This window comes from Sylvia atricapilla, chromosome 6, assembly GCF_009819655.1.
Source record: "Sylvia atricapilla isolate bSylAtr1 chromosome 6, bSylAtr1.pri, whole genome shotgun sequence".
In the NCBI taxonomy this organism is placed as follows: Eukaryota; Metazoa; Chordata; class Aves; order Passeriformes; family Sylviidae; genus Sylvia; species Sylvia atricapilla.
This window is the reverse complement of record NC_089145.1, coordinates 57,058,812-57,076,185: the sequence shown is the minus strand read 5'-3', so window position 1 is coordinate 57,076,185 and position 17,374 is coordinate 57,058,812. Positions and strand designations below refer to the sequence as shown.

At 46.1% G+C, this 17,374-nt stretch overlaps 1 protein-coding gene across 1 annotated transcript in view; it reads left to right on the top strand.

The window, feature by feature from the left end:
• Positions 1–470: 470 nt before the first annotated feature.
• FLVCR2 (FLVCR choline and putative heme transporter 2) overlaps positions 471–17,374 on the top strand; it is a 34,698-nt gene continuing 17,794 nt past the window's right edge. Inside the window, exons 1-3 of the mRNA XM_066322024.1 lie at positions 471–974; positions 12,213–12,354; positions 13,617–13,757. Coding sequence (XP_066178121.1) covers positions 471–974; positions 12,213–12,354; positions 13,617–13,757 — 787 coding nt within the window. The remainder of the gene's footprint in view (positions 975–12,212; positions 12,355–13,616; positions 13,758–17,374) is intronic.

Below are 17,374 nucleotides of genomic sequence, written 5' to 3'. Positions count from 1 at the left end.
GTCCCACTCCTGTCCGCAGGAGCGCCCCGTGAGTGCCCCGGGCCGGCCGAGCCCTCCCCGGCCTCGCTGCGGGGCGGGGCGGAGGGCGGAGAGAGCCGAGCCGTGCCGTGCCGTGCCGTGCCGGGCCGGGGGCACCTCCCCGCGCCGCGGCCGCCACGGAGCCCAGCGGGGGCGGGGGCCTTTGGGGCAGGTGGTGCCGTGCCGCGCCGAGCCGTGCCGGGCCGAGCCGAGCCGAGCCGAGCCGGGCCGAGCCGGGCCGGGCCGGGCCGGGCTGTACAGAGCCGTGCCGAGCCGTACAGAGCCGGGCCGTGCCGTACAGAGCCGTGCCGTGCCGAGCCGTGCCGAGCCGAGCCGAGCCGAGCCGTGCCGTGCCGAGCCGAGCCGAGCCCAGCCGAGCCGGGCCGGGCCGTACAGAGCCGTGCCGTGCCGTGCCGTGCCGAGCCGAGCCGGGCTCTGCCCACGGTGCCGGCATGGTGTTGCAGGAGCCCGCCGGGACGCCGAGTCCGTCGATTGCGGCGGGTGATGCCGCCGCCGAGGTGCGGCTGTCGCGGCTTCGCTGGGTTGTGCTGCTGCTCTTCAGCAGCTACTCGCTGTGCAACGCCTTCCAGTGGATCCAGTACGGCAGCATCAACAACGTCTTCGCGCGCTTCTACGACGTGAGCGCCTTCGCCATCGACTGGCTTTCCATGAGCTACATGCTCATCTACATCCCGCTGCTCTTCCCTGTCGCCTGGCTGCTGGACAAGAGGGGCCTGCGCCTCATCGCCTTGGCTGGCTCGGCCCTAAATGCCCTGGGCGCCTGGGTGAAGCTGGGCAGCCTGAAGCCGCACCTCTTCCCCGTCACCGTCCTGGGACAGGTCATCTGTGGCCTGGCGCAGGTCTTCATCCTGGGCATGCCCTCACGCATCGCGTCCGTCTGGTTTGGCTCCCACGAGGTCTCCACCGCCTGCTCCATTGCGGTCTTCGGGAACCAGGTAATGCGCCCCGGCTGGTCACGCGTGGGGCGGGCTGTCACCTGCCCGCCGGACACCCGGAGTGCTGAGGGAGCGGACCACGGAGGGGTAGGAGAAGGGCAGCCGCAGGGATAACACCTACTTACATGAAATTCCCTCTGCAAGATGCAGCTGGTATCTGGAAGGATACTGGTGTTAGCCTGAGGGCTGATGGTGGTGGCAGAGGCAAGGGAGACTTCCAGCTACAAAGTTCAGGGCAGCATGGGGGTCAGGTATGGTTTATGGTCAGGTATGGTTCTGGCTGTGAGAGGGCTTTGCTCAGGCTCTTCTCCAGAGCTTTGCACTTCCCGAGTGTGTGAATCTCCAGTCCAGGGCTGTGATTCTGTAGAACTGTGAAAGGCCGGGGCGGGGGGAAAGCAGAGTGCTGAGGAACTGCTGCAGGCAGAATGTCCTTCAGATCTTGTATCTGCGGTTGTATCTGGACTTGACACTGCAATATCCTCTTCCTGCTGACAGCTAGATGGGACAAAGGAGATTAGCCGTCTGCTGAAAACATTGTCATTGGGCCCTGGAGGAAAAGGACTTTAGCACTTTCACACCTCTTAAAAGTAGATAGAGAGTTTCCACGAGCAATTGCTTTGAAAAAAAGAAAAGTTCCATCAGGTCAGTGTGAGGTCAGCTCCCGAGGACTGAGGACTCTTGTATCAAGGCGGGTGCCGGAGGCCAGTGACCCACACTTGTTCAGGCTGTGACTGTCTTTTCTCGTAGCCAGAGGAGGTCAATTTTTATACAGCTTTGAAAGGATCAGGGAAATAGCTTCTTGACCCTTGCACCGGAACACCTGCTCATACCAGTTGCATGGAGTGAATAAGCCAATACTGATGCAGTGGAGCATAAGTGAAGCGAGCGTGGCTCTGCGGCTCTGACACAAAGGAGAGGAAAGTGGAACCTGGCATTAGCTGTGCCCCTGGCTTTGAGATGCAGTGTGTTCCCCTGCATGTGACTCCGCTCCACCCTGGACCGTTCAGCCTGTGAGTGACTGCCGTCCTGATTGGAATGGTTTTCAGTTCAGGTGGCTTTTAATGCAGGCTGCTTCTTCCCGTGTTTCCGTATTTCCTTAGATACTGCTGAGGCAAAAAGAGGTGAATGCTTGGAGGTGGATTTGAGGAAGAGTAGTTTGCTGGGCAGCACTAGGGAATTGTTATAAATGCCTATTATAAAGCTGGCTTTTCGCAAGATGTGTGCTGTATGATTAATAACTTGGTATGAATCATATAGCATAATAACTTGGTATATGGTAAGGATATAAGTTTTCATTTCTGCTGTTAGTAAAGAAAATTAGGCAAAGTGGTAGTAGTGATAGAGTATGGTTAAACTGTCTGTTTGGCTGGGATAACATCCAGTGAACGTGTAAAGAAGACTCTGCTATTGATATACCAGCTATCAGCATCTCCCATCTGAAGAAAGCACGGACCAAGGCCCAGTCTGGAGGTGATAATGAAGACACAGCCCAGAATCACGTATGCTCTAAAAAGGCGGACCCAAGGAGGGGCCCTGCAAAACAGTCCTTGGAATATGGAAATTAGTTTATGGGAAAAGATGAATATTCAACAGATCGATACAATAGGAACGGTATTTAAAGAAAGCCTGTGAAATAGCAGGGTGTGGACCTGGCTAAATGCCAAGTCACTGGCCAGCTGTACTTTGCTTTTTTCCCTTATCTCCTAATTGTCTTATCTTTTATTAAACCTATTTCTTAAAATCTATGTAAAAAGGGAATCTCGTTTTTCACAGGGAATTAAGGGGGTCACTTCACATCTTTTGGAAAGAGAAAACATTGAGTGCATCTAAGCTTTCCTTTTTGCTCTTGTCATCCCTCCTAGTGGGCTGGTTTTTATGTAGTTTTAAATGGATCTTTTAGAGTGGAAGGCATCTAACTTGGCATGAGCAAATAAGTAACTGAGCATTTTGCTGTCATATGATTTCTTAAAAATTATTCATGTGGAGTTGCTCAACAATGTGCATTAGAAATCCAAACAATGAGGCTGTCAGCCTGTGCTATATGCCAGTGTGGAGTCATCATCATCCCAAAAGGAGTGGCTTAGTGTAAAGGTTGCGAAAAGCAAACGTTGGCTACCCTTTTGGTGCTCCACACTGCTCTGGTGGTTGAACTGACATGACAATGAGACCTCAGTTCAGTACAGTCTTTGCTTTGTAAGCTCAGACTGTCCTTTTAGAGAATTGGGGAAGTCAGAAATGGTAGTGACTAAAGACAGAGCATACTCCATAGGGAAGGCCTATTTATTCCCAAAGTCAAGCATAATCACTGTGAATGAAAACTAGCTATTTTGTTTACTGGTGAGGTTGGGCAGGGGGAAGAAAGAGAGGCATACATTATTCCTGACTGCAGTTAAAGACTGTATTAGGGAGTGTTAGCAAAGGGTATAATACAGTGGTTTTCCAATTGCAGTATGATAAATTATTCCCTATGCTCATTTCTCTACATCTGTATGGTTTTCCTTGCCGTGTCACTTAGTTTAATTATTATTATTATTGAAGACCAAGCACTGTTGTCCCTCTCCACTAGGAATTGTAAGCAACTGCATGAAGAAGCAGGGAAGAGTCACTGCTTCTTTATTTACTATACTTGCCCTCTTTCTGCTCTTGCTGTCGTGGCCCCAGGCTGCACTTCAGCAGTGCTGTCCTGTGGAAAACCCTGTCTGCTGGCTCATGTTGGTCTGCTGGGGCCATGTTTGCTCAGGACACTGCCTTTGCTTGCCGACTGATGGTAACTTTCAAGTTCAAAGTTAGCCCTGAAGAGTAAATCATTGAATCAATCAAATTCCCTTTTAAAAAATCAAGCAATCCTTAGTAAGGTGTCAGAATCACCTCACTTGTTTCTGGTCATATGTTGGCTGTGGTGCAAAAACTGGTTGGATTGAGCACTCTTGAATCAGTGCTGAGGAGCTTCTAGAAGAGTGAGCACCTGTGAGTGTGATCACATTCTCCTGTTTACCCACTGCGGTTTTCATGATGTTTTACTTTTCCACATTTTAACAGGAAGATACATAGTTTTTTTTCCCATTTTCTTCCTTGTCATGGAAGTTCGTGTGGGGGGAGGCGTAGAATGAAGTTCACGTGTTGGATGCTTTGGCATTAATATATCAGTGTTATTGAAATACTACTGGCTTCTCCTTGCTTGAAAGACTAGCAAAAATCTATGTGGGGACTCCTCCTCACACTGAAGATCTGGGGTAAAAAGCAGAAGTGTTATGAGAGTTCACTAATGTTCTTCAGATGTATTTTAATATTGGCAGGAATTTGTCTGACATGTTACGAAATACAGCTGTCAGTAGTGTTGTGCCTGCTACATCAGCAGTGTTCCCTGTGGAGCACCTCGGTGCTGGAGATCTGTGTGCAGCCCCACACACGGAGTGGATGGGAGAGAGTGGTCTGAGTCAGGCCATGCTGTTACCATTTGGATGAATTGATTCATCAGCCCTGTTTGGGACTGTGGTTCAGACCTGACAGGCAGCAGCAAACAGGCTTCTAAACTTCTGTGCTGATGGCACACCGTCCATCATTTTCTGCCTGGTGGCAGGACGGCAGTGGGAAGAAATGCTCTCCTGGGATACTGGCATTTGCAGGAGTGTGTGCTGGCTGGAGCAGCAGGTCTTGCCCCTTCATTTAACACTTGTTCATCCCCACACTTGGGCATGAGGAAGCACATGGTCCTTTGGCATGACAGAACTAACATGGCTGTGGCGATGTTTAGGTCGCGAGTGAGGTTTTCATGGCATTTTGAAATGTATAAGCTGGATTTGATGGCCAGGTACCAGCTCTCTCCTTTAGCTGCCATGGTGCATGCTGAACTGCTGTGCCTGGGTTTTATGCATCTCTCACTCTTAACAGTTTATCTCCTTGTCACTTGATGGGGAAAGGGCATGGGCAGCATGTAGAGAAGTGTATAATTGTGTTGCATCCAGACGAAGAACATTCGTGGATTTGATTTGTATTGCTTTGCCACCAGTATTGGGTTTTTTTTTGATTGAGAGAGACCTTGTTCCTGTTTCTTGCTGTTTTGGGAAAGAAACAAGCAACTGATGGGCTTGGGAGTAAGGATGCAGGCCTGTTAAATGATCTTTTTGCAGTGATTTTGGTTTCTTTTTTTTTTTAAGCAGGGCTTGAAAAAAAGTGATGTGATTCAGGAGGAAAAAATACTTCAGCCTCACAGTAAGCTCTGATTTAGAGGAAAAATCATGCAGCACCTTGCTGATCTTAGGATCTGTCCCTGTTCTGATGTAGCTGCCATGTGACTTCAGAGATTTAGGACTTCTGTAACAGAGACAGCCTGAGCCAGAGATTTTAGGTGGTATCTGGAGCCTGCTGGGAGTGGCAGTCTCGAAGTGATTAGATGATGGCTTTTGAAATGGACAAAGCTAGTGATAAGGTGTAAATAAAATTCAGGGAAATGTTCTCTCTTTCGCCCCTGGCGGGTCCTTTCTTCTGTTTTGAATTGAGGGAAAGAATGCCTGGGGTAGTGGCTGAGGTGGGTTTTGCCGTGTGGTTGGGTCTGCAGCATCTGAATAGCCATTGCATTTGAGCTGGTAATCCTACAGCTGTTTGTACTCAGCATGTGCCATTGTTTGATGCTTCACTGATAACTCTGTTCTGTACCTTTTGCCCTTCAGGGAAGGCAGCATCTCAAAGTCTAAGAAGCACTGTGGAAATGTATCATATCCTGTGGAATCCCTGTCTTCCAGTCTTTGAGTGAACTTCTAGATCTTCTTTGGCTGCTTTGTCTCTGCTGAAGGATTTCCATTCCTTCAGATGATCCCCTGCTAGAAATATGGACAGGTGGTGATCTGTCTCACAGCTCCCTAGCTTGGCCCTGTATCTCTCAGAGTTTTAGCTATCAGAGTAGAGAAGATTTTAGTGGCAGTAGCTAATGGTTGACATAGTTGCTTGTAGTGAGGGTAGTTAATGGGTGACGTTCTCCAGCTCTCCTTTCTGTCCCTGAAAAAAAAAAAAAAAAAAAAAAAAAAAAGGGCAGGGCAGATCAGAATGCTTGGATCTCAAGGAGTGCTTTGTGGCCAACTCTCCAAGATCCTGGACGTGGCTCAGTGTGGGAGGGCGTGCTGACCAAACAGCAATGTGGCTTTTGCAGGAATGCCTCAGTTTCTATAAATGGACATGAGAGCCTGAAATGAACATTTTCTACCCATTTCGTGTGGTGCTTCCTTGCCAGACCAAAGGCAGTTCCCCTTTCTTTCTCTTAGAAGTTGGCTTTTGGGTTGAGTTCTGCCTGGGAGTTTAAACAAATGCCTGCAGTGTTTTTGATGGGAGGGCCTACCCTACAGCAAGCACCCTCAGCACTTACCCTGCAGGATATCCAGGACTGTCTGTGTGAGGAGACTGGAGTAGGTCCTTGACCAAAGCATATCCTCACTGAGGATTCTATAGTAGCAGCTGAGGTAGCTGTCAGAGCTGAAACCCCTCTGTTTTGCTCTCTCTCTTGTCTGCTTCTGTTGTTTTGCTGTGTTGCATTTCTTTCCCAGCAGACTAGGGGAAGGTGCATCTCACTGTACAGCATTGCATCATATAAAGCATTATGAAATGATGCCACAGGAGCAGAAGTGTGCTGCAGAAGGGAGTTTGCTTTGTTTTCAGACGAGCTTTGGTTGTGCAAGTGCAGTTTGGAAAAAACAAAAGGCCTCTCACATTAGTGGGAAAGTAAAACAGAGCTTAAGCCTTATCTTATTCTCATCAAAAGGCTTGATCACAATTTCTCCTTTCACAACTTGTATACTTTATTTTTTTGTAAAACACTGCAAGAAGGTTACATAAACTGTGTAAATATGCACGTTGACTTCCTGACTATCTGGATTTCAGTAGCTCTTCCATGCTGTCAGTGGTATGGAAGCATATTCTGGACGCCAATTCATACGAAAGTTTACTGTGTAGGAACTGGCAGCTTTTGCTTAAACAGCACCTCAGTTGGGCATTTTTCAATTCTCCTGTAGCCTTTTATATGGAAAGACTGCTGAGTCCTTTGCTGATAGCAAAGTATTGGGAAGCCAGTGTGCAGTTGGGAGGCACAGGGTGTGAGAAGGGGGTAGCTGTCTGCTCTCTGCAGGTTGTGATATATGAATTATAGGGTCAGGAGGTTCAGCTGCTCTTGTGAAATGTCATGGTTACAGTTTGAGGGGCACCTGTAGTTAGAAAAGGAGGGAGGGCCTAGGGCAGAGCTTTGATACCCAGATAAGAGTAGAAGAGGTTGCTGTGTTGCCCAGAGCTCTGGAGCAAGCATCTCCTCAAAGGGGTTCCCTGGGTGAATCCAGAGGGAGTCTGGAGTATATCCTCCTCTCTCTCCAGAGTCTTGGCTTGGGAACTTGCTAAGACCATGTTGAAATCATGTTGTCTGAAAAACCTGTTGTATTGGTGTTTATCAAAGTGTAGATCTTTCGATTGCCGCATTTTCTGTCCACTTGGCCAAACAAGCAGGCTGCTGGTCTCAGGGTTTCCTGTGAGTCCTGCTTCTGCTGAGCCTCCTAAAATTTAACATCACTTTTCTCTTCTTCTATTCTGATTTGAATATTTGGTAACAAACCATTTTGTATGTTTGTGTGCAAGTACTGTGGATTTTCTGTTGGCTTGCTCTTTTGAACCCCTAGATGAATACCAGCTGGTCCTGATGCCTCATAGAAGAAATTAGTTTAAATAAATTGAGTAATATCTTCCACTCATAATGCATCATGTCATGAATGATGGCCCAAAACCTCTTTCTCGAATGTTCTCCTTCCACACTGATCATATTTTGACCCTTCTGTCAGGTTTCCTGATTTCGTTGTGTTTGAAGAGTTTTGACTTAGTTTATAAAGCTGTTCTGGTGTCTCTTTTGGCCTAATTATGGTTTTACTTTAGGATGGTCCAGCTTTCTGTCATTTTTCTTTGCTTGAAGGAATAATGTCCAGTTTTAGAGCTGAGTGGTTTATGTTCTTGTGGTTTTGTTTTGTTTGTTTCTTTGCTTGTTTTGAGTATTTTTGCATTTTTGTTTTTTTTACTTAATAGTGATTCCTTTATTCTAAAATATTTTACTAATATTATCTAGGCTTGCAGTGAGACACTGATTCAGTGTCTTTGCACAATTTAATGCCACTTGCAAGCATTTAATTTCTTAGGCTTTTCTTCTTCATTTCTATTTAATACTTCTTTCCTTTTAGGCAGCTTCCTCTTGTGAGTTATATATTACTGTAGTGTTTTGGAGGGTGTTCCCTTTTTTTTTTTGTCGCTGCTGCAAGGAAGCTGAATTTCAGTTCAGTGCAGAAGCATTCTGTAATATTGATCATAGTCACTGTGCTGTTCTGGGTCAAAATCACGAATTGTGCTGCCTCTTATAAGTTTTCCTCAGCAAAGGGTATTTATGGAATCCAAAAATGCAGTCTCTGCATCATCCCTGTCATGATGCTTATTTAGTTTGCAAGGGCATTGTCAAAATTTCTTACTGTTGTATATTTTTGCTTTTGCAGCATCTCTCTCTCTCTTATCTTTTAACATTGTAATTGACCTTCTGGATTTGGTGGTTCCCTCTGTCAACATTTATACCTACTATTGGAATTTTACAGGGCTTCTGTGTTCCTGTTGCTGACTTGTAGTTTTATTTGAGGTGGAGGTTCACTCCTGCAGTCCTCCTCTGATCATTCATTTACAATTTTTATGGTGATACACCACTGGTTATCTTTCTTCAGGACACTCTTAGCAGTTAACCTTAGACATGTAATTTTCTATTTCGAGATTTTGAGTACATTTATACCATCTTCTTAGCTACTTACTCTTGGTTTTGTTGCCTTGTGCACACTTGAATATTGAATATGATGTTGTTTTTGTGACTGGTCCTTGGCAAAATTCAGGTAGAAAATACATTCCTTCTATCATTTACTAGTCTCTAAAGAGTAAATTGTCTGAACAGTGCACTCTGCTGTAGTTGTTGACTTTCCTGGCAGTGTGTTTAAAAATTACCCCAAAGCCTTTTTAAAATAAAGTGCCAACAGCCTGATCTCCTGGAGAGATCCTCAGAGATCAGGACAGTGCTGGGTGTTTTGGGTGAGGGGATTCTGAGTGATGTATCAAATTTTGAGAACAAGCTTATCTATATAGGTATTGGAGACCTGTCTGCTGGCATAAAGGCTGGAGATGCAAATTAAATAAGTGGCTTCATTATGATACTTTATGACTGATAGTGTCTGTAAGGAGGGTAGCAAAGACTTTTGCAGACCTAACCTTATTTTTACATTGCTCTTTTTTTCCCTGATGTGCAAGGGATGGAGAAGGGAGAGAAGTTATTTTTCCCTTTCTAAGGCATCTTTTAAATTTTCTGGTTAATTGGTTACAGTGTTTCTGCGGGCTGATGGTAATGTTCACACTGACCTGCTGAGAACCAGGCTAAAAATCTCCTTATAATAGTTAAAGTATATGCAGTGTAATAGTTATCATGTTGTTGAGAGCTTGTCTTCTTTGCTAAAAATGGTATGAATAATCCAGAGTCTGTGAGTGTCGTTCAGGAAATCTTTAGTTTTAGTCAAGACAAGGGGCTTCATCTTCACAGAATTATTAGCATGGGTTGCTCTGAAATATAAAATGTAGCTCCTATTGCTATGATTTTTTTTAATCCATTCTGCTACCTGGTTCTTATCAAAGGTATAATGAACTCCTAATGGATAAAAGTTGCTTCTGTTTGAGGGAAGAGAAGAGAAAGGACAAAACATCAATTAAAAAAGTTGTTTAGGAAAATTCTTCTGAAAAGGCAACAAGTAGTTCAAGAAAGCTGAAAGGTAAGTCTGTGACCCCTTGTGTAAGTGATGACTGTAGGACCTCTCAGTAAAAGATTTCTAAACAATCAACAGCACAATACCTTCTCAGTACCTTCTCAGTACCTTCTCATCACCTTCTCTGCTAGGTACAACAGATCCTTTTTCAGGAAGGAGCAGCTGGAGGGAGATTGGAAAAGATTGAATCTCAGCTGTGGTCCTGAAGAAACTTATGTCAGAGGTCAGAATAAAGCAAGGATCTCTCCTCTCCTGTTGTTTTGCTGCTGTTCAGCAGCTCATGTGGCTAGCATGTGATTGCAGAGAGGAGGAAGCCAAGAAGTACCTAGCACAGGAATCCAGCTTAGTTCTTCCAACAATGAAACAGTGGTAAAACAAAGAGTCAGTTTCCAGTCAACTGTTTGTAAACTTTAACTTGGGAAAGGGTGGAGGGCACATGGAACACCTGATATATGAGGCTCAATAGGACTCTTCTCTCAAATGGAAAGGAGCAATGTTGTCTTTTCCTTAAAGGCTAAATCTTTAGAAATGCTCTGGAGACAGGAGTGAAGTCCAGGCTGGCTGTGCCCTGGGCAGACCAGGCACACCAGAGGCACAGGCTTGCACCTGGCCACAAGGAGGGCAAAATAAATGTGCTGCAGGTACAAACGAGCTTCTGTCCTCTACCAGTGATCTCTGCGAGCTTCTGTGTTTGATGCCATTACCTTTTGTGTGCAGCTGTAGGTTTGTGTAGGGAAGGGGAGGCATGAATTTGATGGAGATTGGGACTTGAAGTCTCTGAACCATGATAGCTATGCTCACTGTAGTCAGTGGGCAGAGGAGGAGAGCCAGCCTGACTTGCTATGCTGAGAGGCTGGGCATAGGTCATATCTGAACAAAACTGAGCTCTGGCAGGTTTAGTCTTGTGTCAGTCTCTCTGTGCCACATGGATTTTAGGAAGGTTTATCCTCACTAATGGTCTTTTAAGTTTCCTCCTAAATTCTTTCAGTCCTTGACTTGCTGTCTAGGATGGCACAGCTTGGGTTTGGCTTCAGTCTATGTGACCAAACCTCAAATGTTCTTATTCTCGACAGTGCCTTGAACGGGTGGGGCACATCTGTAATCTCTTGGTGGCTCTTCTCACTAGCTCCCTGCAATGTCTGAGCACCAAGAATGAATTTAGCGTAGATATCTGTTGCTAATCCTGACCCAGAGCATTTCCAGTCCCAGTGGAGGGCACTGTTTGACACAGAAGTTTGGGCAGACATGGTTGAAAGTCACTTGTTTGTAAGCTAAATAGGATGCCTGAGGGTAGCAGATAGCTCTGTTTGAATCCAAAGCATTCTTCCTCTCTCAAAAATACACCAGCTGGATGGAGGAGGAGGGATTTGGTGGAGGGTTTTCTGGGGCTGGAGGGCACAAGCTGATTTTTAGCTTAACTACCAAATATTGCAACATATGAAATACAGCTGTTCTGAGATCTTTGTCTCGGCCAGTAAGTCAGTCTTCCAGAATGACTTTATCAGCATCCCAGAAACATGGGGACATGTCAGAAAAAAACATGACATGAGAAAGAGAAAGCACAAGGAGGTTTCGCTAGAAAACAGCCCAGGCAAGCTGTCCAAGCTCATGCCTGGGTTACAGGGCTCTTAGGTCTTCTAATCTGTGCTGATGTGCTTCCATGAGGTTTGTGGGCTACACAGGACTTGTCTTCCTTAGTCCTTGCTTTCTGTATAGTTCAGAGCAGTTTATCCAGGGACAGTTGCCAGGCTCTATTACTAAAACAACCTCGACATCTGAGATAGGTGCTGTCAGTACTTCCTTTGCATTCAGCCTTGATGTTCTAGGTTCTCCTGGTGGTCATAGGGTGAGCCTTGTCTTGGGAGGCTGTTCATTTGAAACTGTATCAAAGTTGGCTGAGCCAGATTAATATCTCAATTATGTGAGTGGTCAGGTGCCTCTGCCCTTGAATTTATGTGGCTGGAAAATAAATTGGTTCAACTCAATAACCCAGCAAATATTGGTTGGTTTTGATGGTCTTGTTTTCTGCCATTTTTAATGAGCAGAATTGAGTTACCAGGTGATCAGGCCAGCTCTAGGGCAGAGGCAAGGTAAGGAATGGGATGTGTGTGTTCCTGGGGAACAGGAGCATACATTTGTGGGGGAAGTAAGGGCAGGCCAGACCTCCACTGTGATGGAGCCAGGTATTCATTCTGCTCAATTCTCAATTCAGTTGCCTTGAATATCCTGACAGTTGTAAATGCAGTGGGAAAACCTCTCTTGTGGCCTGATTGCAGTGGGTGTCTGACTTTTATCTCTTAATTTTTAGGTGGTAAAGAAGATTTTAATCTTGGTTGTGAAATTGGATTGGTCTCAGTTGAGCCTGTACTGAGCTGTAGGGCAGTGGCATTGTTGTTTCATGTCATGCCTCTGTTTATCCCCTCTCTCTCCTCAGCTTGGCATTGCTGCTGGATTTCTAGTCCCTCCAGTTCTGATCCCTAATGTGGAGGATGTGGAGAAGCTGGCCTACCACATCAGCATCATGTTCTTCATGACTGCAGGTGTGGCATCAGCCCTGTTCATCCTGGTCATCATAGGTAAGGAGGTGGGAGTGTGAATGTGAAACCAGATGGAGCTGAGATTAGCTGAAATGCCCAGCAAAGAAATGGGCTGGGCAGGCCATCTGGGGATGTGTCCTACCATGCACCTCACAGGGTCATGCAATACTATATCTTGCTGCTTCAAACCCTTGATGAACAGCACACGAAGGAGGGAGGTTGTCAGCGAGCCTGCCAAATTGTTAGTTTTGTCCATTGCCTGTGTAGTAAATGCCAGGCATGAGTAAGTCCTTTGAAAACCAAAAGATATCTTGAAGGTTTTGTAGTCATCTTCCCTGCAAACAGGGAAGGTTGGGCCTTGGGGTTATGTCTGGGACCTGGCTACCCCTTAAGAGCAGAAAGAGGGAGATTATATGGCATCACAGGAACAAGCTGTTCTCAGGTATGAGTGGAGAGAATAAAGCATGAAGGACAGTAGTGGGACACAGGGGGTGCAATTACCCTGCTTAACACATGAATAGAAGCCAGATCTTTAGCATAAAAACTGGCCTGGTCACTGGCAAGCTGAGTTTGGTTGCTGAGTTCCATGCAATTTTTTTGACAGGTTCCTCTTGACAGTTTATTCATGTTGCTGGTGGCTGAATCAGATGTAGACTTCAAATAATGTGGGGCATGGAATAGACAAGGTACAAAAATACCTGTCTAGCACCTGGCACAGCATTATTGCCTGTGACTGGATTTCTGGATGCTACTTTAATACTAGTAAGGGGCAGCAGATGGCTTGGCATAAAAATAAATTCTGGTTTCTGAAATAAAACCTGGCAAAGGTTATTGTTCCCTGGGCACTGGCCACTGCAGAGCGCTAACCCACCTCTGTCAGCTGACTTGTCCAGTTCCACTTTGTCATTTGTAAATCCACATAACACTTTTGCACCTGGCTGCTCATCCTTCTAGAGCCAAAGGCATTAATAATACTAAGAACTCTTTCAGTGCTGCTGGGCACTGCCTACACAAAAAGCTAATTGAAGGCAAGATGTTTCCCTTGGGAAGGTGACAGGAGTTACTGTTGGAAGAGAGCTGTTTTTCCCTGTTCCTGGATAAGATCATGCATGGGGAATGGAGATCATTCTTTTTCCCTGTTCCTGGATAAGTTCATGCATGGGGACCAAAGCTTAAGGAAAACAATGTGTTTTGTACACTGGGTTCTACCAGCCCCTCTGCCATCCCTCAAACGGTGCAGCGTGTGCTCAGGCCCCTCACCTGCACCAGTACAAACAGGTGTACTTTGTGCCTGCTTTCAGTCTTCAAGGAGAAGCCTCCAAACCCTCCGAGCCGAGCTCAGGCTTCAATCCAGTCCAGACCCACGGCAGACTATTCCTACGTGCAGTCGATCCTCCGCCTGCTCCGCAATGCCAACTTTCTGCTGCTGATGGTCACTTATGGTAAGATCTGGCTTTTCTTCTTGTGTGCACTTATCATGGCTTCTCCCTCCCGCTCTGTGCTCTGCTGGGACAGTAACTGGCTTGAGTTGTTGTAGGGGAATGTAAAGATAGCTCCCCTGTGCTGCCAGAGACCAGGAATCCTTATAGCCCGGTTCTCTTCAGCAGTGGTTACCAGCAAATGCAGTGGGGAAGAACTAAAGGAAGGCAAGCCTTCCTATATCACAGAGGATGGTACGCTTCCACAATTGTTCTCCCAGACTTTGTTTGCTGTTCAGGGGATTTCCTTATCTGTTCTTTTTTCCTAGTCATTTAGTTAATTGCATCACGATCTAAGTGAAATACGTAGAAGTATCTGAATGCAAGTTGCCAGGACTGAGTGGAAGTCATTTCTGAAGGCAAGGATATGAATGTGACTGCCAGGCATCCCTGTAGAGGTCATGTGGAGTATGCAGATGTGCAGATCAGCTTCCTAGGCAGTCCCTGTGAAGCAATTGGAAAGAAAAACTGGAGAACATCTTATGTCATCTGTCCTTGCATGCTGAATTTGCTGCTTCCTTCTCATCAGCAGTCTCAGTCTGTTTGTTTGAGGGCAGTGTGATGTGTTGAATCTATTCCCTGATGCTGAACTGGCATATGGAAGTGCTTTTCTTACTAGCAGAAAGGCCACTGTGGTCTGTGCCTGGCTGCATAATAGGGTGTACTGTAGCCAGCTAGTCTGTGGGTAGTTTTGTCCTCACTCTTCCTACCAGCTTGATATGGAAACTTCTCAGGGAGACAGTTAAATATTGCTGAAAGTTCTGCACGTTCTGCCAGCAGTTGTATCTGAAAGACCTTGTGGATGAGTAGGCAGGTTGGAGAGAGGTCAGATGGTGGCTTTGTACTTGCTGAGGAGGTTAATGGTCTTTGGAGTTGTTGGAATCTCTGCTCCCTTCCTTCTCAGTGCAGTAGACTTCTAGAAATGCCCCTCTCAGATTGCTCTTAAACTCTCCTGGTTCACACTGCAGCTGCTGAGGTGTTTTTTTTTTTTTTTTTTTTCTCCATAGTACATAATGCCCTCTCAGAAACTGAAGACTGAAAAACCTGTCAGGCAGATTGTGTCTAAAGTTGGATTGTATCATCTGCTCGGTTCACATTTATCCTTCAGGAAAAAGAAAGTGGAAAGCATTTGCTCTAATAGGGAAAAACAAGTCCTAGAGGAGAGAGGAAGACTCTGAGTACAAAGAGCGTGTTTAGAATCTGACCCTCCTGGGATAATCCTTTTCTGGCAGTCAAAAACAGTGTGGAAAATGCATTCAGTGGGTCATAATTCATTTTCTCTTGCTGCTGGTCTGTGTATTTATTCTGTTCTTATGCCAATCTCCAGCTTCACTTGAGTGGTGACTGTTACTCAGAGAAGGAACTATGCTGTGAAACTTTTTTTTTTAGCTTGTCTGGGTTTAAAATGGTGACAGTTTTTCCTACTCAAGTCAAAAGTTACGTTGGCCAAGATTTAAGACATCTGCAGCCACATGAGCGCAACTGAGTCATTCTGCCTACCTAACACAAAGTTATCTGCAGCCTGTTGGCTTCTGTGTTACCATAGCATGTGTCAGGGGAGAGAGGTGCAAACCTGCTGCTTGTTCATCTCTCCTGGCTGTAGAAAGAACGGAGATCACTCTACAGTGCCAGGTCAGAACGGGTCTGCAGATCTCTAAGGTCTTGGTGTTACCAGCAGGCAATGATTCCTTTCCTGTGGCAAGACTGGCAGTGCTGGAAATGATGGTGTCACTCTTGCTATGTCAGTGCCAGTGAACTGTTTTCAGGAAGGCCCTCAGAGAACTTCTCCCCCGAGGCTGCTGACATTGCTTCCATAAAACTGAGGAATAACATGGAATGAGCATTAAGGAATTCCAAGTCTTGTGGGGTTGGGCTTTGCATTGGAGAGCATGTTGCTTGTGGGAGGCAGTAGGCAGGAAAGGGGTGGGAAATTCTGGGAAAGGCTGGTACAATGGGAGTAATGAGATAGTCTTAAAGAATCAGCATTTGGAATGGCGATCGGCAGTGAGGAGGAGGGAGGGCAGTGAGAACTGTGTAAGGAACCATTGTTGGGAAGGATTGCAAGGGTGAACAAGAGAAGGACCAAGAGTCTGACAGGTAGGTAATAGGCTATCTACCTGTGAGAGACCTAGGTTCTATTCTGAGGCTTAATAAGGGCTCATTTTGGAGCTATAGGCAATGAACTTGCCTCTTCTGGCCTCTATAAAATAGAGGAGACACTGAGGTATCAAAATTGTTATTCTACCTTACAAACAAACCATAGTAATTAGCTAAAGAATCAGGTGGTGCTGGACCTTCAGATGTCCTGCTCTCAGCTACTAGTTCTGGTTTCCCTCATCTGGGTGGGCAAATGGCCACTTACCCATTGCAAACAACCATAACCTGTTTTACAGACCTTCAAACAGCTGGAGTTCTCAGAGAAGCTTTACTGAGCAACTGTGACATATGAAGTGCCCACAATTTTTCTCAGCCCTCACATATGCAAATTTGACACATTGTCTTAATTCTTAGAATGTTTTGCCTGTCCTGCTGTCAAGTGCTGCTGCCAGCTCTTACTTACTGTCCAGCTTGGGAGCAGGGGCCCTTCTCTGTCTTGGAAATCACATGGGCCACAGAGCTGCTGTAAAGCTGGTTTACTGCATTAGGTACCAGAGCAGCATCTGACTGCCTTCACAAGGCTGCTGTCCTCTTGGCTGGATGAGAAATAGAGGTGCACAAATGAGTGGTTAATGCTTATGCCCAGCTTTGAAGCGAAGAAGCAGAAGGACTGTGCTGATCTGCCATACTCCTGTGTCCTTGCACTGCAGCATGTGTCAGCTTGTGAGTGGGGTGCTCCAGAGGTGGAGATTGGATGACGCTGATTTTGGGTGTGTTAGCTGTTTTGCCATAGCCAAGTGTTGCAAAGAGACAGCTTTCGAGGCTGGAGGGCGCCTCCTTGCTGTGACATCTGCAGTTTTTCTCCCCCATCCTTGGCTGCTGGCCCTGCTGGAGTTTCCAGCCTTCCTGAGTAAGTCTTGATAAGGATTGGGTATATTCTCCTGCCTAATGAGCATGTCACTCAGCTTACTAGCCTGTCCTGTAACCTTCTGACACATGATTTTGAAGTGGGGAGCATTGTCACAAGCAATATTTGGGATCACTTGTATCTTCATCTGTTGTCTGTACCATACAGCTGCAGAGTGAACTTTGCTTAATCACAGAATGGTTTGGGTTAGAAGGACTCTTAAAGATCATCTAGTTCTAAACTCCATGCCATGTGCAAGGACATGTTCCCTTAGACCTGGTCACTCAGAGCCCAGTCCAGGCTGGCCTTAAACACTTTCATCTACACCTTTGGGACAACCTGTTCCAGTGCCTCACCATCCTCACAGTAAATTGTAATGTTGTCAGAGGTGGTGTGTGAAGGAAGTGCTATGCACCCTCCAGCTGCCAATCCTGTGGCTCCTCATAGTGCTGTTTACTGCAACAGGTATCCGGTGTTTAGTGGATAGGTGCAGGATTTCGGAGCACTTAAGGGGAGCTGGGGGACTTCAGGGTTAGGAGAGCTCAGGGCTTTGTTCCCTCTGTCAAAGCTTTGCCTG